Consider the following 27,107-nt stretch of genomic DNA (forward strand, 5'->3'; position numbering starts at 1 on the left):
CATTCAATGGCTGTGTTTCCTAGTTCTTTTTGGGTCAAAGTAAAAAAAAATATATTAACAAAAAAATGCAATTTCAGCATGAGCTCAGAAAAACATGACCTACTCCATGTCTTGATCACTAGCGCCCCCTATTATCTATAGTTCTAAGATTTCAATACAGATGTAGGATCTTAATTTGAGCCAGTTTGCTACAGCAGGAAAATGAACCTGCCGCAAAAGGACATGTGAATTATTAAGTGGATTATAATTAATGGACATTTTCATTTGTGCAAATCAAGTCAAATTTCTAATTGGAAATTACAAACATTTCATTCATATCAAAATGGTTGCTGTCAAAAAGTGTTTGAATTCAAATGGTTTTACCCTATACTATAGCATAGTGAAGAACGTCCTGGCACAGTTCAAATCTGATTTGAGTGCCATGATGGTGTTTTTTAGAAGAACTGCTACTACCATGGAGAAGTGGAGGGCCACGCTAACTCTGACGTCACTCTCAGCACCTGCTCTGGCCTCCGGTAAGTAACACTTCACTCTATAAGATCCCAGCAGTCTCAGTCAGACATGCTGTGTAACTGGCCCTTAAAGCTCTGTCAACAATCAGGTATGAGTGTCCACTTACCCAAGAGTATAGAAGAGTCCACCAGAGGATATAAGCGATCCCTAGACAGAGAAAATGGACTTGGTCTGGGCCACCCAGTGATTATTTTTAGAACATTTTTTATTTAACCTTTATTTAACTAAGCAAGTCAGTTAAGAACAAATGATTATTTACAATGATGGCCTACGTGTCTGTCCTCTCCTCTGGGCATGTGTCTGTGCCTAATAGCCACCTGGAAGTAATAAAGCTGCCTGCCTGACTGAGTGGTAACAGCAACAGAAAGCCTGCTGATGTACGCTCATCTCCTGTTTAATTACCCCAAAACTACAGATGCATTATGTGACGAGAAAACGTTTAATATGCCATTATCCTTTTAACAACACAATAAAAGCTAATGACTAGGAACATTTAGCGGTAATACACCTGAACTAGAAGTATTGCTGTAGCTGAAGAGTCCACCCCAATGGAGTTTTACTGGTAATGCTTTCTTTTTTCAAATCTTGTACCTCATGACAAAATCCTTGAGGCAGACAGATGTTTGACGAGCAATATGTGGCTTGGCTTTGATGCCAAAACAAATTGTTTCAGAGTTTTGGTTGGCCTAAGAACACATTTCGGGCAGTTGAATCTACTGTAGGTCAGTGGGTCCATTTACATTGACTGAGTTATTGCACTAAGAGCCATTAGTTCAGTCCCTCAAAAAAGCTCAAATCTAAATAATCCAGCCGCAAGAAAGGAAATAAAGATTTTTCCAGTTGAGTTGTTAGGCTGTGTATTAATCCAAAGGAAAGGTAGTACAGAGGGAAAAAAACAAATGTATCAGTAAGCCTTAGAAATAACCTTTCAACTATAAACAGTTTCCTAGTTACAAACATTTCTGCCCACAAATGCAGTCAATAATCAAGATGGCTTCCCCCTTCCTGACACACTCAAACCAGGGTTACGTTCAGTACGACAGAACAGGGTGCAATGTTAAACTCAACGGAAACGGTACTGTACTGAACGACCAGTTGAAAAAGCTGTGATTATTGTGGCTCTTAGGGCAGTTACCATAAATATAGTTTGCTGCATGAGTTTTGAGATTTCAGATGGTCACACCCATATTGATTCGGCCACAACTCGCCACACCCACCAAACAGGAGCAAATCTACCTCAAAGGCTGTTGAAGAACGGTGCACACCGTTTTGAGGAAATGTGTCGTTCAATACAAACTGTCACACAACGTAGAAAATGTTGAAGCGAGCTGAACACACCCTAGGAAGTGACTACAGTGCCTTGCGAAAGTATTCGGCCCCCTTGAACTTTGCGACCTTTTGCCACATTTCAGGCTTCAAACATAAAGATATAAAACTGTATTTTTTTGTGAAGAATCAACAACAAGTGGGACACAATCATGAAGTGGAACGACATTTATTGGATATTTCAAACTTTTTTAACAAATCAAAAACTGAAAAATTGGGCGTGCAAAATTATTCAGCCCCTTTACTTTCAGTGCAGCAAACTCTCTCCAGAAGTTCAGTGAGGATCTCTGAATTATCCAATGTTGACCTAAATGACTAATGATGATAAATATAATCCACCTGTGTGTAATCAAGTCTCCGTATAAATGCACCTGCACTGTGATAGTCTCAGAGGTCCGTTAAAAGCGCAGAGAGCATCATGAAGAACAAGGAACACACCAGGCAGGTCCGAGATACTGTTGTGAAGAAGTTTAAAGCCGGATTTGGATACAAAAAGATTTCCCAAGCTTTAAACATCCCAAGGAGCACTGTGCAAGCGATAATATTGAAATGGAAGGAGTATCAGACCACTGCAAATCTACCAAGACCTGGCCGTCCCTCTAAACTTTCAGCTCATACAAGGAGAAGACTGATCAGAGATGCAGCCAAGAGGCCCATGATCACTCTGCATGAACTGCAGAGATCTACAGCTGAGGTGGGAGACTCTGTCCATAGGACAACAATCAGTCGTATATTGCACAAATCTGGCCTTTATGGAAGAGTGGCAAGAAGAAAGCCATTTCTTAAAGATATCCAGAAAAAGTGTCATTTAAAGTTTGCCACAAGCCACCTGGGAGACACACCAAACATGTGGAAGAAGGTGCTCTGGTCAGATGAAACCAAAATTGAACTTTTTGGCAACAATGCAAAATGTTATGTTTGGCGTAAAAGCAGCACAGCTGAACACACCATCCCCACTGTCAAACATGGTGGTGGCAGCATCATGGTTTGGGCCTGCTTTTCTTCAGCAGGGACAGGGACGATGGTTAAAATTGATGGGAAGATGGATGGAGCCAAATACAGGACCATTCTGGAAGAAAACCTGATGGAGTCTGCAAAAGACCTGAGACTGGGACGGAGATTTGTCTTCCAACAAGACAATGATCCAAAACATAAAGCAAAATCTACAATGGAATGGTTCAAAAATAAACATATCCAGGTGTTAGAATGGCCAAGTCAAAGTCCAGACCTGAATCCAATCGAGAATCTGTGGAAAGAACTGAAAACGGCTGTTCACAAATGCTCTCCATTCAACCTCACTGAGCTCGAGCTGTTTTGCAAGGAGGAATGGGAAAAAATGTCAGTCTCTCGATGTGCAAAACTGATAGAGACATACCCCAAGCGACTTACAGCTGTAATCGCAGCAAAAGGTGGCGCTACAAAGTATTAACTTAAGGGGGCTGAATAATTTTGCACGCCCAATTTTTCAGTTTTTGATATGTTAAAAAAGTTTGAAATATCCAATAAATGTCGTTCCACTTCATGATTGTGTCCCACTTGTTGTTGATTCTTCACAAAAAAATACAGTTTTATATCTTTATGTTTGAAGCATGAAATGTGGCAAAAGGTCGCAAAGTTCAAGGGGGCCGAATACTTTCGCAAGGCACTGTATGTGTGTGGCTAGGGAGTGACTGGGGCAGAGCCCACAGCCTTTACACATCTCAAGGAACCAAGGAACATTGTGGGTTATACCTTATTCAATCAAAACCGGTAAGATGTTTTTTTATGTGTAAAACAATGTTAATGTAGTAATTGTGTAAAAGGTCCAGAAAATTGACCCACCCGCACTGCTCACAGCCAGGAAAGTAAACATGTGGAATTGAGAAATGATTTGGGTTTTAAAACACACCATCTGCAATGTATTTGCTCTCCTGAAACTAGGCCTGATATGTGATTCATGCCAGACTTTTGGGTTTTATTTGCTAACACCAGATTAAAGAACCACATCCTTATCATAGAGAAATACCTTAATCATTGACTTGTTTTCCACATAGCTCATGATCATTTTGTATTATAGAATCAGGTCACATACTGCCCTGTCCACACTGCCAATGCATTATGCCAGATCTGTTGAACAGCATTACTGTACCTTCTCTTCCCTTCTCTTCCAGGGGTTTCATCTCACTTGAAAATAAGACCTTCTTCCTTGAACCATCGTTGTACCAGGACAATAATAAACACATCATCTACCGAGGGGAAAACCTCAACCTGACCCCCGGAACCTGTGGTCATGGCTTCAACATGTCCTCTGTTACCCCTGACAACCATCTGAGAAGCCCTTTCAGAACATTCAGTACCAGGGTAAGGCTCGTCATCAACTTCAGCAGCATCTGAGTTTTTCATCCGACCATTCAGATAACCTCCATCAAATACCACTTTAGTAATGTTGTAGGATTCCATTAACAACACTGTTCGTGATGAAGCTCCCAGGAAGAATCATTAGATGTAGAAGTGTTGAAAAGGCAGAGCTTGATAATGGAATTGATGTTTTAGTTGGTCTGGAGCGTGGGCTAAAGGACGTGTGACGTTGTCGTCCAGATAGCTTTCTGATACCAGCTGTACACAGGGTTCTGGGTTTGATAACAGAGTGAAGAGGAGGCCATCTTTCATGAACGGGGGAATCAACATGCCACCATTTGAAACAGGCTGATATTATTTTTGTTTTGTAATGGGAAGCCTTAGGGAGATGTTAAATGTTCATTTGTAAAATAATGCTTGCCTTTATAGCTATTGCATTAGAGGTAGGATCAAACATACTTTTGTTGGTAAAACATAGCTTTTTGGGGCACTAGGATCGATTAAATACAATGACAGCAATGTTACGCTGTGGCTGTGACTGGACTGATCAGGAACCAGGGCTTAAACTGGATTGGTTTTGTACCTGGATTGGAGGTCAGACCAGCACATGAACCCTGGTAGAGATCCAACCTTGGCCTTACTCTCTCCCTCTCACCCTGACTCCAGAGTCCAATATCAGGGCCAGGGCAGGAGCGTGGGCTCTGCTCCCCACACCAGTCTCCATGTAGCAGGTAAACAGGTCCATCTGCCACTACCACAGTACCTGCATCCACCCTTAATCCTGGTCCTCCCTTTTCCCTCAGAAACAATAACCAAGACACTCACTGACACAGTGAATCAGCAGCTTTCAATGCTAATGCTTTAAAATGTCTCTATGAAAAACACAGGAGTACTAAAATAGGTGAACAAGATATTTCATAGAAAAGCGTCTGCTGTCTGTGTGACTCAGCAGATGAATAATAGGATTTTTTTGTGAAGCTTTCACCACTGGTGTGTAGGCGGTTAATGCGAAGTTGAAATCAAAGGTGATGCCGTGACAGAAGCCTTTTGAAAGATTAATAAGCAATGTTTTTGAAGTAGCTTTAACATAAAGAACCCACTGTGGACTCACAGGAAGTTGTGCGTAAGTGTGCGTTGTTTACAGTGCTCAAAAAAGACCATGGAGGATCTTGAGAAGGGTGGTTAAATTTAGAATCCCATGTCCCCCCCCCCCCCCCCCCCTCTCTCTCCCTCTCTCCCTCTTTCTGCATCACAGAACAAGAGGCATGCTCAGAAAACGACCAAATATGTAGAGCTGGTCATCGTTGCAGACAACAGAGAGGTAATGTATCTATAATGTATTTATAATGCATGTATAAAAGTCCTGTCATCAGCCCTCATCATTACCATGCCTATGTGGTTTGCCCATTCACAATGGCTAGTGATGGGCATGAGGATGTAAGCCACACAGACTTTGCTGCAGAAAATAGGCGAGACTAAGAACGCAAGAACAAATCCACCTTGGTAACGGCAGAATTAGGTCAGTGTGCTGCTGCAATCAGTGTGGTCGTCGGTGGCAGCTGTATTCCACAGGAAGTGCTGAATGATTCCCCAGTGGACTAGACAGGAAACAGGAAACGGTGTGGATGCAGAAGAAGGAGAGAAAGGCTCGCACTGGGATTTCCCTTGGCTGCCCCTAGCTGATGCTGTTGACCTGAACTTGAAGAGAGGAGGAGAGAACCCATTTGCTTCTTCAGCTCTATAAGGGGCAGGTTGGATGGTTCGGTTAAGTAGGCTTACACTTAGGACACTCAAGCAGGTGGATGCACAGTGGGATGAAAAAGGAGAGTCTGTCTCAGCATTGATTGCATCCGACGCCTCTTTACATGCTATTTCTGCCAGTGCACATGCTCCCCGTTGACTTGCCAATTGTTTCTTTCCCACTGTGAGATCAGCCCAGATCCAGATTGATCGCAGCTTGACAACCTGTCCGACGTGTTATGCCTTCTCTCTCAGACAGGTTGAAGATACAGGGTATCTGGAACTTATGGGCCCTTACTGCATAGAAGTACCATTATACTGTACTAGCTTGTGTAAAGGAGAAAATATACATGATGAGAAAAACTGAGAAGAAATATTTTTCCAAAAATACTTTGTTGAAAAGATATAAATTAACTTACTTGTGCCAAAAATAGCAAAACAGCCTTGACTTGGGGCCTAAGGCCAGACACCTCAAACACAGGGTAAAATGCCCATTAACTACTCACATTACTCACATATCTGAGTATTTGGCAGAGTTTTGGTAACAGCATGTGACCTCGACAAGCAGAAGATCTGCTTGCCATGTACAATTGAATGGTAATACACTTGAATGGCAATACTATTGCACAGTTGACATTGCAATGGCTAACACTTAACTCTAAGGTATAATTATCATACACATTAGCGTTTACGATAAACTTTCAAAACACTCCTTAAATGGGAGATTCCCCTTAAACAATGTCCTTTGAGGATCCCAGTTCACAAAGAAGGGGGTGAGTAGAACAGGTTGGCAGTAAATTATATGATAACCAGACTCTGGAGCGTTTGTGCTCTTATGAAGCTAACATAAAGAATACTATAATAATGATTATATGATATAAAAATAACAATGATCATAGCAATAGTCATGTTGGAAAAGTTGGTGTACCAAAACAATCAGTCCGTTTGTGTGGATAGAAATGGAGGTAAATGTCCCGACGTGGCGGTGTCTCACGGTCACACTTGTTCAAATGATATTGAACCCAGTTTTCAGTACTGTATATTATGGGCATTATCTTATGCACTCATCCGCTATTCTTGTCCTTCTTTGCTTCCTAACGTCTAATAATGTTAACCTGGTGGTTGTGTGTTCAGTTTCAGAAACAGGGGAAGGACGTTGAGAGGGTGAAGCAGAGACTGGCAGAGATAGCCAATTACGTGGACAAGGTAAAACCTCCACCTCCCAATGCACAGCAGAGATCCATCTTATGTTTAAAATAGAAATACCTCTGGCAGTAAAGATTAATGCCACATCAGGCTAATATATTACTGTCAGTGTCTCACAACTGATTTTAGTCTATCTAAAATTGTATTTTACAGCTATCGATAGATCGCTAGTATAAGGGTCCAAGCAAGTCATCCATACTACATGTTTATGTAAATCTGTCCAAAAATACATTGTTGGACAGATTTACATATGCATCCTTCTACTCACTGGCCTTCTCCTCCTCCTCCTCAGTTCTATAGGGTCCTGAACATCCGTGTGGCCCTAGTGGGCCTGGAGGTGTGGAGCGACGCTGATAAGTGTCCTGTCACTCAGGACCCCTTCAACACCCTGCATGAGTTCCTAGACTGGAGGAAAGTCAAGCTACTGCCTACAAAATCACACGACAACGCTCAGCTCATCAGGTGGAGATCCTACAGTACACATGAACGCATAATCACACACATGAAGCACACACTCAGACAAAGAGACACACGCAAGTTCTACCTCCCATACAGTACAATTCCCTTGTTTGTGATTTGGGATACGAATAGGCTATGATTGGATTATTCGTATGTATTTAATCCCTGAAGTCACCATCTATACCTCTCCTCGATCCCCTTCCCCCCAGTGGGGTGTACTTCCAGGGTACCACCATTGGCATGGCCCCCATCATGAGCATGTGTACAGTGGAGCAGTCTGGAGGCATCGTCATGGTAAGTATAAGCTGAACCTTGGTGTTCCTCCTCTATTCAGTCTGATGCTATCAACTGCATTGATATTGTTCAGAGCTCAGCTTATCGCTATCCAGAGGCACCGTGTAAAGAAAATGTGTTCACCGTTCATTGTTTGGTGGAGGGTCGGAGGAAATGATGTAAACACCAGGATATTCACACCCATGTACACACAGATGCAATCACGCGCACACACACACACACACACACACACATACACATACACATACACATACACATACACATACACATACACATACACACACACACACATACACATACACACACACACACACACACACACACACACACACACACACACACACACACACACACACACACACACACACACACACACACACACACACCATCCAAGGTCATTTGAAATAATTGAACCAACCAGTCCAGTTATAAATGTAGGCCGATGTGGGTTTGAGGTAAGTCACAGAGCTTAAACAAGACGCATTCAAATGATTATGAGGGGTGATACATTATTTGTGCCAGGACATACTATAGGTCAAAATAGAATGCCCTTTACTCACTACCACGCACTACCCACACAGTTAAGTTCAATGAGCAAACTGAGCTGTGTTTCCATCCCCGCTGTATCACCTGATACCATTTTCCCCATGTGGGCCAGCCCTCTAGCAATTAAAGTTCTAGCCAATAAAGCTTCAGCCCCTCTCCATTTGAGTGACAGTTAGCAAGATGTACACACAGCAGAGCGAGAGAGAGCAATAACGTGATGCATATATCTGCACATTAATGATGTAGTACGCAACTTTTGTCTCGCGAGCGCTACTTTCACAACTACTGGACAAAAAGTATACAAAAGTACCAGAAAATCTCTTTAATAGATATGTTTTTCTTCTGGCCAGGGTTGGCTGGACATTTCAAGATGTTTGTCCTTCCGATTACTCACACATGGCGAAGGCTTGGAGCAGGATTACAGAACCATGTATGGAGTTATAGGGCCAAACCTCTTCATATTCCACCATATGTTATAATTAACTCCACCCCTCTTTATTTACTCCACATGTAGGTTGAATTTCACAGTTTGTACTTCACTGGGTTTTTAAACAAATGTTTGGTCGTTAAAGAATACAAAATACAATCATCTTGTTTTGGGAGATAAAATATCCCCCTGTATGTCTGGAAACGATATCAGCAAGACCGTAAAACCCTTTCATGACCAAACTAACCCTATCGTGTTGTCCCCATCGCAGCTAGCCTAGAAGGCTCTGACTGACTTCGACTACGTCAATTCCCTCTCATTGATTCTACAATTAGTGCTTGTGACGGGGGCACTCAACCGTGATGCGTTCAGTATGTTCCGCACCATTCAGTGACATCCATGAGACCTCTCATAAACATGACAGGGCTGTGAGAGACATAGTGTTCTTCCTCTAAAACCCCAGGAAACTGGTCCCGCCATGCGGCTCCGTAATCAGGCCCTCCTTTTTAAAGAGGAAAGGAATGCGTTTCTCATGGACAATAATCAAGGCCTCTGTACACAACACCTGAAATCAGACTAGTTGTGGGGCTGTCTAGAGACATAGGGACCTATGGCTGATTCATATGCCTACTTTGTGTGCCTCGTTACGTCACGTTGGATGACAGCGTCCACATACATGTAGGGGAAACATTATATGACTGAGACAAGTCTTTCTGTCTCCAGTTTCCCCTATTAAATTCAGAGCTTGGTGTGTGTGTGTGTGTGTGTGTGTGTGTGTGTGTGTGTGTGTGTGTGTGTGTGTGTGTGTGTGTGTGTGTGTGTGTGTGTGTGTGTGTGTGTGTGTGTGTGTGTGTGTGTGTGTGTGTGTGTGTCTATACATAATTTATGGCTTAGTGGCTGTGGTTCACCTGGTGTGGCTTAATAAAGACACACACGCACATAGTGGGTAAAGTTCCATGGGGAGGGACCTTCATAATTTATACCGCCATTGTGTGTGCTGCTGTACACTCTCTGCACTTAACTGTGCAGCAAACTTCAGCAGCTGGTCTTACCTTCACTTCTAGTGTTCCCTCACTTTCTTCTCTTTGTGTCTCAGTGTCTTTGCCACTCTTTTTTTCAGTCTCATTCCATTCTCACTCTGCACTCATCTCTGCATTTCTCTGTCTGATACGTTTGTCCAATTTCTCCTGGGTTTCCTCACTCTGCCCTTCTCCCTATCTCTCTACACCCCCTCCCCTCCCTCTGGCCTTCTCCCTATCTCTCTACACCCCCTCCCCTCACTCTGCCCTTCTCCCTATTTCTCTACACCCCCTCCCCTCACACTGCCCTTCTCCCTATTGCTCTACACCCCCTCCCCTCACTCTGCCCTTCTCCCTATCTCTCTACACCCCCCCCTCTGCCCTTCTCCCTATCTCTCTACACCCCCTCCCCTCCCTCTGTCCTTCTCCCTTTCTCACTACACCCCCTCCCCTCCCTCTGCCCTGTCTCCTTCTGAAGGACAGTGGTCTAGCTTATCGGTGCACTAAAATGTCATAATGCAGCAGGTTTATATTGCTCCCCAGCATCTGTCCCCACCGGCAGTAGTGTGTGATTGGGGTTGGTTGGGGCTGGTGAGGGAACAGCAGACAGCCTCCGATGAGCTCCCATCCTCCATGTGCAGAATCTCTAATGACATGTGGATCAGTGGCACCTAATGGAACCACTGTGAGCCTGTAGAGTCAAGCGAACTAAGATAGATGTGTAGATGTGTAGTGAACTGTATTACTGTACCTTGTAGCTGTTTACTCTATGCAACAACCATTATCTTCCAAACAGTCGATGAATATCCGCCGAGCTCAATGAACTAAATATTGTGCTTCTACTTAGCTATTCCTGCTAGACATGACACAAAGCAGTCATTATACAATAGTTACTAATGGTATGGTTTTCAGAAAGATTCACAGAACAAAGTACAGAAATGTGTTTTCTCAGTTGTGTTTTTTCTCCATTTTGTTTTTTCGACAGAATATGAATGTGTTTTTTTCTGTAGGATCATTCGGATAATCCCCTGGGCGCGGCTGTGACTTTGGCACATGAGCTGGGGCACAACTTTGGCATGAACCACGACACTCCAGAGCGGGGGTGTGGCTGCAGGATGACAGTGGACCGCGGGGGCTGTATCATGACCCCCTCCACTGGGTGAGTGATGCCAATGGTCCAGTACATTCATATTAATGGATTATAAAAACTGTGTATAAAAATGTGCTATAAAAACTGGATGGTAGGTCAGCTATACCAATTCCAGTCAATTTCAGTTTGTCTGTACTGGCTCGAATTGAAATGGTTACATCAACCTTGTAATTTTCATTTTCCGTCTAAACTCTGATAGTCCCTTTTGTCTCATCAATGTGTAGCAGTTTAACTTAGCCTTTAACTCCCAAATCAGCCGTATACTTTACCAGCATGCAAATGAAGTCCCATTCATTCCCCAACTTTTCTGAATAAATTAGCTACTTTTTTGAACCTTGTGTTAACAGACCATATAGACAAGATGAATCACCTGCCGGCTTATACAGGATTATCTCATGTAAACACTAGCTCCCTGTGTGTGTCATTGTTAATATGTGGATGGTCATGCATCTTGCTGAGGGCTGGGACCAACCTCCCAGCCTGAAGACAGAGAGGCTGCTCACAGATTCTCTCCCCGTTCCCAGCCTGGAATCTCGTGATAATGCAGCTGCCGCGAGTGATGGACCATGTGACTGTTCCTTAGTAAACAGTAGTCAGATAAGGTGTACCCTGCGCGTATTATGAGATTTCACCCTTGATCTGATGGCAATTTGTTTTATCTGATGAGTGGACTTGCAGACGGATGGATGTGTTTGGGATGTATTTTACAGCCTTGTGAGAGAGGGAAAGAGGAGCGAAAAGAGGAAACTATAGGCCAGGTAGATAGACAGACAGGTGCCCAAGCAGTGGAGTCTGTTATTGCCATCAGAATTGGAAATGTAGAAATTCAGCTGCTTCCTGAGCAGTACATCCGAGGGGGGCTTAGTTAAAGGACGCGTCGCTGCCTCCTGTTCGGAACTGTGCTGCTGAGGATCATGGGTAGGATCTGAGGGTTGTGGGCGGCAGTCGGACGCAGCTGATTCACAGCCTGTTTGACGACGGCCCCTCTTGTCTCTGGGCTTGCTGTGTTTTCACTGGACCAGGCTCTCACCGTTGTCATTGGAGCCAGGCCATGAAAAACACAGTAACACAATTCTCAATGATGTGCTCATAAAACAACATAGCGACCCACTGGGAGGAAACCGCACAGGGCTTGCGAGGGCATCCTTCGAAAATGCCAGCAGGTCTTTGAATAAGCGAAAGACATTATCCACCCTTCGAGTGTCAGCCAGAGAAAATAATACGACCTTTTACCTAAAAAATAGGCCAGCCGAAAACTGTGTGCACCAGTTGGCATTGAGCTCATTCAGTTATCCTCATGCAACATTAATTGAAAAAAATTGGGTAACACTTTATTTGGATAATCCATCTGCAGATGCTCTACAGACTATCAGTAACATTTCAACTAACCCTAACCTTAACCCTTATCCTAACCCTAAACGTACCTCTTCCCTAGCCCTAACCCAAACCCTTATCCTAACCCTAAACGTACCTCTTCCCTAGCCCTAACCCAAACCCTTATCCTAACCCTAAAGGTATCTCTTCCCTAGCCCTAACCCAAACCCTTATCCTAACCCTAAACATACCTCTTCCCTAGCCCTAACCCAAACCCTATTCTAACCCTAATTGTAACCTTAGCAAGCAGAACAAAGTGTGACCGAAAATGATCCATTAAGGCATGAAATTAATGCATAAGCATCCTTCACCACTATTATAGTATGAAGGACCTTAATAAGTACATGCAAAATAATCTAGTTTCTTTGAAGTTAGTTTTGGGAGACGGCTATTTCATATGTTAACACAGCATGTGCTTTGATTGATACACTTTGTGCAAGATAGTTCAGATAAAGCAATACTGTACTACCCTGTCTTTTTCTGAGGGAAGACACTGTTTCTCTCTGTATGTTCTACTCGAGAACCTCAGGGTTAAACCCCAGTCAGAATAGAACTCAGACAATGCCCTATTTCAACAGTATCAGGGACCAATGGGAACAATCCTTCATCGTCCTCAGTTCACTTCAGCTGAAAGGCCACTGAGCACACACGAGACAAGAAATAAGGCATAGCAACTGACATTCTGTCTTAGTGTGTATACTGAATATACACACTGTGTGTCTGCATGTCTGTGTGTGCGTGTCTGTGCGTGTGTGTGTGTGTGTGCACACATCATACACCAATAAACACACAGTACATCAGCTGGATATGCAATGCCTTATTTCAGCCAGTCAAACACATCCTCCTCCGGGCTGAATTTACAGTGGCTTGTTGACAAAACCAGTCATTTCAGCAATCCAATCCGAAACTAATTTCCTCCTCACCGTTTTATGCCTTCTTTACCCACAGTGCACTCTGTCTCTATCTATCCCTCAGTCCTGATGCATTCTCAGAATGTGAGGAGCAGACAGACAGTGAACCCTGTGTAGCTGCCTGGGTGTTGTGTCGGGGACATTCTTTAGTCAGACTTGCTAATGGAGCGAAGGACAGGCTGCATCTAAATGACGTGATTATCACTGACGCTGCCAGCTGTAATGAGGAACAGGGCTCAGAGTGAGATCCACAGAGGAGGTTTTTACCAGGCTAGACAAACACTGAGGGAACTGTGCCTTTTTTATTTACAGTGTTTTATTTGTTATAGTAGAACAGTGCGAGAGATAGGAGGAAGAGAGAGAGAGAGACAGAGATGTGGTGGGCTTGCTTAGTGGGGATATAAAGTTAGGGGTGTTGTTTGAATACAGCACCTACAGTAGATCCCAAAGAGAGACAGAGATGTGGTGGGCTTGCTTAGTGTGGATATAAAGTTAGGGGTGTTGTTTGAATACAGCACCTACAGTAGATCCCAAAGAGAGACAGATATGTGGTGGGCTTGCTTAGTGTGGATATAAAGTTAGGGGTGTTGTTTGAATACAGCACCTACAGTAGATCCCAAAGAGAGACAGAGATGTGGTGGGCTTGCTTAGTGTGGATATAAAGTTAGGGGTGTTGTTTGAATACAGCACCTACAGTAGATCCCAAAGAGAGACAGAGATGTGGTGGGCTTGCTTAGTGTGGATATAAAGTTAGGGGTGTTGTTTGAATACAGCACCTACAGTAGATCCCAAAGAGAGGTGTGTTGACTTGCCTCCAGATTTGAAGTACGACAATACTTAGAGCAAGAGCTGAGAAAGCCACAGGGATGGTGTTTGATGTGGGGTCTTAAAAGTGGATAAGAGCATCGGACCAGTAACCGAAAGGTCGCTGGTTCAAATCCCTGAGCCGACTAGCTGAAAGTCACTTAGCCCTAATTGCTCCTGTAAGTCGCTCTGGATAAGAGCGTCTGCTAAATGATTCAAATGTAAAATGTAAATGTGGGTACTTGTCATGCTAGTGGATTGTGTCATTTGTGGCAGATAGTGGTAGTCCCAGTTATGTGGCTGTATCATGTGTAATTTAGAAGAGCCCAGACCCACAGCAGGGAGTAAAACTGGGCTGCACACTCATGGTGAACCTCTGGAGAGGGGGAAAATTACTACCAGTGTCAAGGTAGGATGGAAATTGAGGGAACATTACTAATTATGGGGTTGGTTGACTGAGTTGAGCGCCAACATGCGTCCGTGCATCTGTGTCTGTGAGTAACAGTATACTTTTATGTTGTGGAGAATCTAGAGAAAGTTGGTGGTTGATGAGCAGATGTTTTGGGTAATGCCCTGGGCTGGATTCGAGGGGTACACAGTTCCCTTAACTGTCTGAGTGGACCAGTGCCAACACTACAGCATAGTTCCACATCTGCTTAAAGGTTAGACTGGTCTCACCAACATAGTTAGTTTTGGAGCAAGGTTTCGAGGCACAGATGGCTGTTCTAGTCTCCTGTGTAAAGAGACCCAAAGACAGCATGGTGTTTCACTCCCACAGAGGAAAACATCCCGTTCTAGTACCTCCATTGTCAACAGACATCCATGCCAGCCCCCTATCCGCCGTGGCATTTACTCAGCCACTGAACCCAGTGGCTCCTTGTTTGACTTGATCAGACTAACAACAGTCTTCTGGGCCCACTGATGTAGGCTAGATTCAGAGAAGCGCTACTGTTAGTCACCAGCGGTAACAGCCCCAACTCTGCCTCAGTACAATGTTGCCATATCAGTGTGACTGTGATACCTCTGCATTTGTGACATGAGCACAGATGCAGATGGTCCCAAAATCCTCTATGTCAGAAGTCAACGTAGACTTACTAGGCCTTGTTGTTGTTGCTGCAGAGGAGGAGACATGTTACATTGGCAACCTGAAAATGACTGCAGATTGTTCTTCCCCCCTTTACTTTCAAAGCATTCCAAGAAAAAAATGGTAATTAATTCTGTGTAATTTCCTATAGATCAGTCCTGCTGACGAAAGAGCACATCAGATGATATCCATTTGCTCTTTCCATCTGTGTGTCTGCCTGGCATTGAACTCCTGTTAGTAATGACAAAGGCTGTCAGCGTTTGAGCCCCGGGGAGTACAAAAGATGCTGTCTGTCATCATTGCCACTGCTCTAAGTAAGATATGAACGGCCATTCATCATATGAGCTATCAAGGCGTGATCAGAATATGAATTAGCTTCTGTGTCAGCTTTTATGAATAACCTTATTTACTTGTGAAATAACAACTCCTATTGACTCTCATACTGGCTGTCAATCAAGCCCTGCAAGATGACTATGTTTGAAATGGATATACTCGACGACCAATATGTGGCATCTGCCCCAACGCCCCAACACCTCCTAGTCCTAATTAGATCTACATTGCTTGACTGCTCATGGAGAAAACGTGGGCGTTTTAAGCTAACGTATAGTTCCTCGTAATATCATTTTCTGGACTGCGTAGCCGGCACGTGGCATCAGCTGTAACAACAGTCACTAGGGTGTAGGGGGATCCACATTCCATAGCTGTATTAAAGGACTAGAGGGGACTAGCGAGCAGGGCCCACACCTCTCCCTAGGCCTGGTGGACCTTCTCTGGGTGCTGAGCTGGGTAGGAGATGATGGACGGTCTTAGGCTGGTCGCAGCAGATTGCTTTGTCTGCTAGTGGAGTTAAGTATTGTGTTTTTCCCCACACAGATCAGGCGTCTCCACCACTCTGGTGTGTTATCAGCAGCAAGCATGCTATTTACGAGGGCCTGCCCAGTGGCTTGGTGTAGGCCTGCTCCATCTCACTTTGGTTCCCCCCTAAAGAGCAGCCAAGCTCTGTGTAGTTTGTAGACCCTGTTCTTTTGAGGTAAACATACTTAGAACCAAGTGGATGAATGAAGCAGACAGGTTGGCGTGGTGCTGGTCATCACTGGGAGGCGAAGATACACTTGATACTCACAGAGGTGTTTCAGAGGTGATGGGTGGACTGTGTAGGACAGCACGATGTCTACTCCCAGGGAGTTGTAGTGAGTGAGAGTTCAGTGGGTTTTTCCTCAGTAGTAAGGAGGGGGCACAGTGTGTTTCCTGGCTAGCTCCCCTTATCTCTTGGCCCCTAGCGGGCCCACTAAAGAGTGAACTGATGACAGTGCAACGTCCATAGAATTACAGCTGCCAAATCCCCCCTAGGCTGAGGAGAAGCATCACAGATGCCCTCACAAACCTGATGCCAAGTTTTAGCTACAACCCGAGTCTGTGTCACATTAAAGGAAGTGATTCTGTCTAACGTCAAGGTTTAGCCTCAAACCTTCTTTGGTCCACACAATGTCAAGTTCACCAACCTGGTCCACCCAGTGCCAAGACTCTCAGTCCTTTTAGTCCTCTGACTCTTTGAAGCAGTCATGTCTGATGTCAGCTGTTCCACAATCCCATGCCAGCGGTCACCCTCCTGACCATCTTGCTCGGCCCAAACCAACGTCCTAGTTTAGTACCAGTCCTTCTAAACCTCTGTTGGTCTTAAAAAGGCTTTTGAAACTGCCGCCTGTCCAAAAGCCAACCCTCCATCATCTTCACCACTCACAACACCGCTCACTCTCAGATACCAGACTTACTCAAAGCATTTTCTTTTGTGCCTGTCGCTTGTGCCAATACCACTCCTTCATACTGAATCATTAGCCAGCTTTACATACTGAAGGTGAACCAGCCTAGAGTGAAACTGTAAAGTGGCTATATAGGCCTGTGTGTCTCTGGCTCAGCCCACCTGCTGCCATGTCTAGTACTGTTATTACAGATTTGTCACGTCCAGTGTTCTGTTCTTTGGCTTTAGTCTCCTACTGTCAGAGTTGTCAGGGTGATGGGAGGGAGGTTAGAGGAGGACAGGGGTTGATAATGAGGTGAAGCAGCAGTGTGTATCCGTCTGTCCTGTGGTTGGTTGGTTGTTCGGTACGTACAGTACAGCCTGAGGAAAACACTCTGACAGCACAGAAACCCCAGGGAGGACAGCTGTTACAGACATATTTTTTGTCCACATTTAGGATGTTTTTATTTCTAACTTTTCTACTTATGTATACATACAGTTTACACTATAAAAAAAAATATATATTTGGATACCCCTTCAAATGAGTGGATTCTGCAATTTCAGGCACACATGTTGCTGACAGGTATATAAAATCGAACACACATCTCCATAGACAAACATTGGCAGTAGAATGGCCTTACTGAAGAGCTCAGTAACTTTCAACGTGGCACTGTCATAGGATTCCACCTTTCCAACAAGTCAGTTCGTCAAATTTCTGCTGTTATTGTGAAGTGTAAACGTCCAGGAGCAACAACTGCTCAGCCGCGAAGTGGTAGGCCACACAAGCTCACAGAACGGAACCGCTGAGTGCTGAAGCGCGTAGAGCATAAAAATCGCCTGTCCTCGGGTTGCAACACTCACTACCGAGTTCCAAACTGCCTCTGGAAGCAGTGTCAGCACAAGATCTGTTGGTCGGGAGCTTCATGAAATCGGTTTCCTTGGCCGAGCAGCTGCACACAAGCTTAAGATCACCATGCACAAAGCCAAGCGTTGGGTGGAGTGGTGTAAAGCTCGCTGCCATTGGACTCTGGAGCAGTGTAAAAGTGATGAATCTCGCTTCACCATCTGGCAGTCCGACAGATGAATCTGGGTTTGGCGGATGTCAGGAGAACACTACTTGCCCCAATGCATAGTGCCAACTGTCAAGTTTGGTGGAGGAGTAAAAATGGTCTGGGTCTGTTTTTCATGGTTGGGGCTAGGCCCCTTAGTTCCAGTGAAGGGAAATCTTAACGCTAGAGCATACAATGACATTTTGAATTTATTTTTATTATAGTTTTTTTTTAACTTTCTTACTTATGTAGACATACACAGACTGGTAAAAAGTCATATAGAGATATAATGTACTGCATGTGGATAAGGTCTAATCATCATGTTTAAAATATATTTCACCGCAATGTATAAGCAAATATTATGTTGTTGTCGAAGACACACAGACCAATTCTAAGAGGCATGTGTAATTTTCCCATAGCCCATCTCTTCAAAAGCCTGTTGCTTCAAACGGCCCAGATTACCCAACCTCCTCTGTGATCGAAGACTAAGGTCTGCCTGAGCAGCGGATAAATATTTATGAAAATAAGTAGCTTGCAAACCATGCTGCATCTTTGTTGTATTGAACATTTGTCTGTTTGTGTGTCTTTGTGCTTATGAAACTGTGTCAAATCGGAACTCATCTGATGTCAGTAGACCGTTAAATGTGTGCCGAGGCCTTATGAATGAACAAGCCAGCAGAGCCTTTATAGTTTCAGTCTGAGCTCTGTCTGGGTTCGCTACTTTCTGGCATGTGTACATTTACTTGTCCTAAGTTAACCTTTCAAGGCTTAAAAATATGAGCATACTTTAACTAGGAATGACAAGCATACAGGAATGAATCAGGTCACGTAATAGCCTGTTGGACTATTCTATGGAAACTCTGACCTTGAACATCAGGAGCTTGCCAGATTGCGTGTGCCCATATCACAGGTTTGTGCCCACAGCAAGTTTAATGTAACAGTGTATCTGCATAGCAACACTTTGCACTCAACAAGTTTCCTCTGTCTTTATCCCTCAGGTACCCATTTCCTACGGTATTCAGCACCTGCAGTAAGAAGGACCTGGCAGCCAGTCTGGAGAAGGGAGTGGGGATGTGTCTGTACAACATGCCTGAGGTCAAGGTGTTGTACGGGGGACAGAAGTGTGGCAATGGATACGTGGAGGAGGGAGAGGAGTGTGACTGTGGAGAACTGGAGGTACAACGGCACAGAACGCAGAGAAGCAATTATTTCTGTTATATTATATTGTAGCTATAGCTACCGATAGCTTACATGCTGACACAATGGACCAGCAGTCACTATCCACACTAAAGAACACAGAAAACTACAACAAACCATTAACACCCGCAAAGAATTGCAATAAATGGCACACAGTAAATACAAGCAATCACCCAGAACACAGCACAAGAAAATTAAAATGTTATATACGTGTAGTTGCATGCCCTACTGTCAATGTTATTTTGCCACAAAGGCAATGACATAGATGTGTAAAACGACTCCATGCATACAGTAACACAACAAACCACCGGAGAACCTAAGCCATTTGCAACTATTTACCCAGACCCTTCTCCCTGTCAGCCTCCCATATGTGCCGAGCATTGGTCTGATACTGTGCCATGATGATGTCACGTCCTGTTCATTTGCTCATTAATCAAGTGAGCCGTCCAAATTTGTGACAATCCTAACAAACAAGAGAGTAATCAGGGCGACGTGGAGCTTTCTTTGTCTCTGCCATCAAAACAACAGAGCACTACACTGACATGGTTGCCATGGGAACTGAAACAAGTCCAAACCAGTCCAGACCCACATCTGGGGAACAGGTACTGGAGCAGCATACAGCATCACTCTAACTCACAACCATTGCAGCAGCTGCTCTCACATCCCAGAGAACATGAGAAATCCCTCTGGCAATGTGCTTAGGTGTAACTCTTCAAACAGAGCAACAAGAAAGCAGGTAATTAACTGGATGTGAGAGTGTTGTTGTCGTCTTCAGGATGGTTAAGGACGCCATTAGGGAGGCGTTTGATGAAGATGCATTTGATATGCAGACAATTGAACTGTTTTAGCATTCCCATTCCATCATACATTCACATAATCCTCTCTCTCTCTCTGTAGATACATATCCACTCCTCTCAGACGTCTAATTTACTGTGGCATCCAGTGGCTATACTAATAAACATATCTCTGTTCTTGAGTCTACTCCGATGATACACACTGATGTCATTTTGGTCTCAAGTGTTTACAGATTTATCAAGTAATGATGGGACCAGAATCCCCTCAATTACAGTATGAGGTATTTCCAATCAGGCAATGATTATAACACCCTAATACCAGCTGTGTGGTTTGGAATACTGCTGTTCCATTACCTCCCTGTGCCCCTCCGTGACCCAGTGACGTCACCAGAGGCCTGGTGTGGTGGGCTGTGGTCCCAGTTGGACCGGGGGATCAAAGCACCCCTCTCTTCCCACGAACAAAACAAAAGGCTGACGTCAGGCCACAAGAACACAGCCAACCCCATAAAACTCCCTTCCACAGAGCAGCAGTGGCCAACTAGACCACCTCTAGTCCTGACCCATCAGCATCAACACCTTGTCAGGCCACAGAGTCAACGTACCAGGGTCTTGTTGGGAAGTGAAGACGAAGAAGAGATGGTTGTAGCCGGGACTCTGTTGTGGCCTGGAAAAGGAAGTTGATGGCGTTTGTCCTCTAATGAAAGGTTTTTAACACCGTTCTGTTCTCTTTCACTCTGTCCTTCACTTAATCTCTTTAATTAGCCTTGTACTTTTACCCCTCTCTCCCTCTCAATCTCAATCCCAGTTCATTTCTCGCTGCATCACCTCGTCATTCACTCTCCGACACCTATCTGTCTCTCTCTAACCCCCCCTTCGCCCTCTTCACCTTTTTCCCTCTGTGGCCAGCTCTCCATTTCCTTCCATTGTGTTACATGTTTGTAATCTCCAGGACTCAGGGGCCTCAAAGCTCACCAACCCCAGCTCACCCCACCAGCCACTCAATTACAAGATCCTTTCACTACCTTCACCCTCAATGAAACCTCAACCAAAGCCCCCTTAACCTACCACACCCCCTTCCCAACCTACAATACACCATCTCAATCACCACAGCTGAGCTTGAGCTCTGGAACTCCCCATCCACCCACCCATTGTATAGACAGGCAACGCAAGGGACATCAAAACATAATGTTGTTTTAACAACAGAGCCAACCACAAATCCAAAACATATGAGCTGAAGATATGTTTACCCTGACAGAGAATGGTATCTCTCCTGTCTGACCCCTCCAAGAGAATGATCTTTCGCCTGTCTGACCCTGACAGAGAAGGGCCTCTCTCCTGTCTGACCCTGATAGAGAATGGCCTCTCGCCTGTCTGACCCTGACAGAGAAGGGCCTCTCTCCTGTTGGTTTGTTCTGTGCTATTGTGTCTCCAGGCTTTAGCTCACAGTGTTAAGGGGCTGCACTGTGGGACTCCAGGGCTACAGTCAATGGATTCCCTACAGGATGTGCTCTCCCTGAGCTGGAACACTGATCTGAGATGGACACAGCAGCAGCAGCTGAGAGTTGGGGGTCCAGACCATTGATCAGGTCCATGTGTTGCTTTGTTTTGTGTCACTCAGGAATGCATGAACCCCTGCTGCAATGCCACCACCTGCACCCTGAAGGGAAATGCTGTGTGCGCCCACGGACAGTGCTGTGAGGACTGCAGGGTACGACTACTCTTTCTGTTTCTCTTTTTACACCTCTCCCAACTGTCTTTCTCTTTCCCTCCCTCTCCCTTGCACTTTTGCTCTCTGTCTCTTTCTGACTCTTTCCCTCCCAGTCAAAATGATAAAGAGTGGGAATCTAATTATCTCTGCTCCATTGACAAGTATTACACAACCATGTGTTTACAGTAAAAAATTAAGACATTTCGTTTCCAGGGACTTTTAAGCCAATACATGAAGCTGTATTCAAGCAGAGGGCCCTCACAGTGTGTGTGTCTGTGTGTGTGTGTGTGTGTGTGTGTGTGTGTGTGTGTGTGTGTGTGTGTGTGTGTGTGTGTGTGTGTGTGTGCGGGCTGGCTGTCGGGGGTGTTTGTTGGTGTTTGTGCGTGTGTGTTTTCTCTCTGCAGCTGAAGCCTGCTGGCACACCGTGTCGAGAGTCCAGTAACTCCTGTGATTTGCCAGAGTTCTGTACTGGTGCCAATCCCCACTGCCCTGCCAACGTGTACCTGCACGACGGTCACTCCTGCCACAACGTGGATGGATACTGCTACAACGGCATCTGCCAGACTCATGAGCAACAGTGCATCACGCTATGGGGACCAGGTCAGTAGAGCGCCACAAATGATCAGGACCACTTGATGAAAGTCTTCCATGTTTGGAGATCTAAGATGAGTACATCCGTAACTTTCCTTAACATGTTTATTGAAGTAGCTAAGGAAAAACTAATCCTAGCTCATAAATCACCCTTTCTCTCTCACTCTCTCTCTCTTGCTCTCCCCCCATTTCTATCGCTCTATATTCCTGTCTCTCACTTTCTCCTGCAGGAGCCAAACCTGCCCCAGGGATCTGCTTTGAGAGGGTCAACTCAGCAGGAGATCCTTACGGGAACTGTGGGAAGGACTCCAAAGGATCGTTTGCCAAATGTGAAGCCCGGTAAGACTGAGCAGCTGTTGTTATGTATGTCATGTCTTCGAAGCAAAAAGAGCTAGCTAGAAAGACAAATTAATAAAGCAACATTGTTTATCTGAATTGGTATTATCAAGAGTGCCATCGACAATCAGCATGGCACATTAAATGGGACAAATAGCAGAGGAATCATTAAGAGAGAAAAACACAATTTGGAGATAATGAAGGCTAATTACAGTTTGAAGTATTCATGAAGCACTTTATGCTATTGTTCTTAGATCTCCCATGGGTGAAATCTCTAATCAAGCATTTGTTAATTGATGTAATTGCTTTAATGACTGGAGCACTGAGAGAGTCATTATTAGGGTGAGACGAAGGCTGTCTAGTCTTTCATCTTTGGTTATAATTGCACACGATGTCACACGTCGGAAATTGCCAATGTTAAACTTTATGCGTTGTCATTTATGTTGCATGTGTGTTTATGTGTCGATGCGTGTGTTGTTGTTTTTTTACACAGAGACGCAAAGTGTGGCAAAATTCAGTGTCAAGGAGGGGCCAACCGGCCTGTGATTGGCACCAATGCCGTCTCCATAGAAACCAACATCCCTCTTCAGGAAGGAGGGAGGATCCTGTGTCGGGGAACCCACGTCTACCTGGGTGATGACATGCCCGACCCTGGACTTGTTCTGGCTGGCACCAAGTGTGGAGAGGGCATGGTGAGGGTACTCTGTAGGGCACTGCAGCTGTTATCAAGCAGAGCTAGAGAGAGATTACCGTCAACGCTGGTGGAGATGCTAATGCCCACGCTTGTCTTTGGCCCAATTCCAAACCAATCACTTACTTTCATTTCTGGGATCAGTTTAATTGGGCCCCTTACGAAGTACATTAAGTAGAATAGATAGCAGATCTCGGAAGATATGCTTTCCATTCAATAATTAACATCACATGCGGAGTACTATGTTTTCAATATGACTCTTTCTCTATTCCATAGATGTGTCTGAATCGTCAGTGCCAGAATGTCAGTGTGTTTGGAGTGCACCAGTGTTCAGGGAAGTGCAGCGGACGAGGGGTGAGTACTCCGAGTTGTAGGGTATCATCTTATGCAGAGGAACTAGAAGGCAGTGACTTATTCCAGTCTCTTAGCTAAACACCGGTGTCATGTCAATGTTATTAACTTATCACAGCATCTTATTGACCTCAACATAGCATAAAATAGAGCAGTACAAGGCTTTACTGTGCGACCATTTACTCGCAAATTTTGCTGTGTGACCTGGAATTTAAATTTAGGAGAACCCGTGCGTCTAGAAAAATGTATGATTCTAGCCTTTAATATTTTTCATTGTGCTCCTAAATTTCTTTGTGTGTGCATATATTTTTCAACCTTGGAGCACACGTCGTCGTAGAGCCCTCTAACTAGTACACTAAGCCCTTTACTCTGCTACACCGAGCACCAATTTAGTTACTGCTCTTCCCATGAATTATGGCAGCTACTTCCATGCTATACAATCAATCTTCATCAACCCAGAGAGGTTAAATCAAAGATGGCGGATGAATGAAGATAGTTTACTCAGGCCGTTTACCATTGAAAAAATATTGTCAGTTGCGGTCTACCTAACTGGTTGTGTCTCCCATAGACACCAATGCAATAGCAGCTGGGTCTGGTCTACTTAGTTTGTTTACTTTCATTGACCCAGAGAAAACAACTGGGGGGGGGGGGGGACTGCGAGTGGGGTGTCACAGTTCCTCTTCCGCCTCTTGTTAAATCAATATCATTTAATGACATCATCTATTGGCATAGAGAAGGCAGGCCAAGCAGCATTCAAACATACTAGCAAGTAGCTATAGTCTGGAAACATCCAAATGTAGTCAAAATGCTCCTTGGTGTTTGAGTACGTACTAATAATGCAACAATAATTATTTATGTTTTATTTACTTTGTTGTTTAGTTAAACAAGTGAATGAATGAAAAGTAGAACACTGGGCCAGATTTGCTTACAATGACTGGCTTTTGAACCACTACATTGTTGAATCACCTTCATCAGAGGTGAATTTAAAACACAGAATCAAAGCTGGATTAAGAAATTGCCTTCATTTACCTTAACTTTTGTTTGGGTGCTTCTTTGAGGTTTCATTTGACCTGTTATTGGATGATGTAAGAACAGGTTGAACCAGGTGATGTCATCTGTTATTGGATGTAAGAACAGGTTGAACCAGGTGATGTCATCTGTTATTGGATGATGTAAGAACAGGTTGAACCAGGTGATGTCATCTGTTATTGGATGTAAGAACAGGTTGAACCAGGGGATGTCATATGTTATTGGATGATGTAAGAACAGGTTGAACCAGGTGATGTCATCTGTTATTGGATGTAAGAACAGGTTTAACCAGGTGATGTCATCTGTTATTGGATGTAAGAACAGGTTTAACCAGGTGATGTCATTTGCCGCAGCACTTTTTGACCACACCACTTTTGATTTAGTTTAATAAAATATATCGAGACAAAGCTTTAAAAGAAGTGCTGTTTTTTAGACCAATTTGCCTCATGATTTGTCAACTCACACACACTTTCTCTGTGCTTCACATCGGAGTGCTGCTGCAGGCTCTTTGCATGTCTTGACCAATCAGATTAACGGAAATCACAGATCATGCAGGCCGGGCACCCCGCTCTCCACTTACCTCCAGTATTTATTTAGCAAGCGTGATAACACATCACTCCCAACAGACACAAGCAAAAACTCTTCCATAAATGTAGCAGCCTATACATCTAAACATTAGAGATCTGACATGCTGTATTGCATTGAAACTTGACTATTTTTCAGTTTGAAGCAAGCTCAGCCCAGGGAGTTTTATTGTCCAATCATGTTGCTTTCTCTGTGTCTGTGTATAGGAAACCCCCTAATCCTTCTTTATTCAAATATAATTAATATGAACAAGTACAAGGTTGCTGCAGTTTGACAGGTTTTTCATCCTCCCCAAGTTCAGGAGTTTTTTTAAACCATGTGAACTGATTAGAAATACTCTGGTCCCATCACAGCTCATATTTTTTTTCACAACAGATGAATCTCATCATACCGTATAAAGTCTGGAGTTTTAACTGGTTAGGTTACCAGATCAGGAAAAAGTACTGGCCTCAGAAAAGAAAAACAAATTGCCACACCACTCTGTACTAACTACACATTAGTGCCTTTATTTCTCTAAATGTAACATTAAATTGACTATAGTCAGACCCACACTATGTCCTCAAATATAACCGACCCTAAACTGTAGATCCAGAGCCAGTATGCATCTCCATATGTGGCTCTGTGTAGATGTAAGTCTATATAACATGATGTGTGTATGTGCGTGAGTGTGTGTGCGTGAGACAAGTGTACTGTACAGTACTATGTGGTAAAATCCTATCACATCCATAGATCTCCCCTCATGGGTTCTTAAGTGTCCTTAAGTGTCCAGTCTTGACCTACACCACCCCTAGCCCCAAACACTCCAGACACATAAGGGAGTGCCAGTCACTACGAGGGAGGCAGGGAAAGGTCTTCCCAGTTTGGGGCCAGATCTGATCTGGAATTATCCCAACCACAGGCCTCCCTGCAGCTGACAGCTGGACTCCAATATCCCGCTAGGGAATCCTGTTGGATCCCTTTCCCGCTCAGAAAACTTTTTTGGGATGGGCTGTCCTCTGCACATGTTTTCTCAATCATGTTTGATACTGCACAGTCTATGGCGCCTGCCACATCAAAACCGATGTGTCTGATGGAACGAGTGTGTGGTTTATTTGTAGAGGTAATCCAAACATTGTGGGCTGGGATCCTATTTTCATCTCTCTCTTCTCTGAAGAAATGCAGGCTCAAGTACGATGCATACTGGTAGCTTATAAAGTAAGTAAAATAAGTCATGCATACTTGCCATATCCCATGAATCCTTGCACTGTAGTCTCTTTCACTGACCTGTGTTTGATGATCACAAGAGCCTAGAGTTCTGGCACACAACTCCCTGTGCTCTGACCTGTGTCTATTGGTAAAACACAAGCTATGGACAGTATTGTATTGTACAGGTAAAGATGTGTTAATACTAACCAGCATGCATTGTGATTCTAGGTGTGTAACAACTTGGAGAACTGCCATTGTGAGGCGCACTGGGCCCCTCCCTTCTGTGAGAGGGCGGGGTTTGGGGGCAGCCTAGACAGTGGACCAATGAGATTGGCAGGTACAGTACGCTCTTTCCTCTTTTTACTTCACTAACTTCACCCTCTTTCTCACTAACCAGTGCAGACACTAAGACAGTTAGTTTGGGATAATTTAACACCTTTAGCTGTGATTTCATAACCTGCTTACAGCAAGTTAATTTATTTTGACAGATCTACCTCAGTCACCTACAAATGTAGGATCTTAATTTGACCACTCTTTTGTTGCTGAGAATTTTCCTGCACCACAGGAAATGCAGATGAGCTTTGTGATTTACATACATTCACTGAAAACCTGCACTAACACACAGATATATTAATAGCATTGCACTTTTCATGTAGCCTACTT

At 44.1% G+C, this 27,107-nt stretch overlaps 1 protein-coding gene across 1 annotated transcript in view; it reads left to right on the forward strand.

Annotated features, from left to right (window-relative positions):
- Window positions 1-27,107, forward strand: part of LOC139417420 (disintegrin and metalloproteinase domain-containing protein 12-like) — a 150,773-nt gene that overhangs the window by 99,209 nt on the left and 24,457 nt on the right. Inside the window, exons 5-18 of the mRNA XM_071166701.1 lie at window positions 439-515; window positions 3,990-4,179; window positions 5,432-5,497; window positions 7,051-7,122; window positions 7,415-7,584; window positions 7,791-7,875; window positions 10,878-11,026; window positions 18,976-19,153; window positions 21,587-21,676; window positions 22,081-22,276; window positions 22,498-22,606; window positions 23,097-23,295; window positions 23,571-23,648; window positions 26,673-26,781. Of these exons, the coding sequence (XP_071022802.1) occupies window positions 439-515; window positions 3,990-4,179; window positions 5,432-5,497; window positions 7,051-7,122; window positions 7,415-7,584; window positions 7,791-7,875; window positions 10,878-11,026; window positions 18,976-19,153; window positions 21,587-21,676; window positions 22,081-22,276; window positions 22,498-22,606; window positions 23,097-23,295; window positions 23,571-23,648; window positions 26,673-26,781 (1,768 nt within the window). The remainder of the gene's footprint in view (window positions 1-438; window positions 516-3,989; window positions 4,180-5,431; window positions 5,498-7,050; window positions 7,123-7,414; window positions 7,585-7,790; window positions 7,876-10,877; window positions 11,027-18,975; window positions 19,154-21,586; window positions 21,677-22,080; window positions 22,277-22,497; window positions 22,607-23,096; window positions 23,296-23,570; window positions 23,649-26,672; window positions 26,782-27,107) is intronic.

Source organism: Oncorhynchus clarkii, chromosome 1 (genome assembly GCF_045791955.1).
Source record: "Oncorhynchus clarkii lewisi isolate Uvic-CL-2024 chromosome 1, UVic_Ocla_1.0, whole genome shotgun sequence".
In the NCBI taxonomy this organism is placed as follows: Eukaryota; Metazoa; Chordata; class Actinopteri; order Salmoniformes; family Salmonidae; genus Oncorhynchus; species Oncorhynchus clarkii.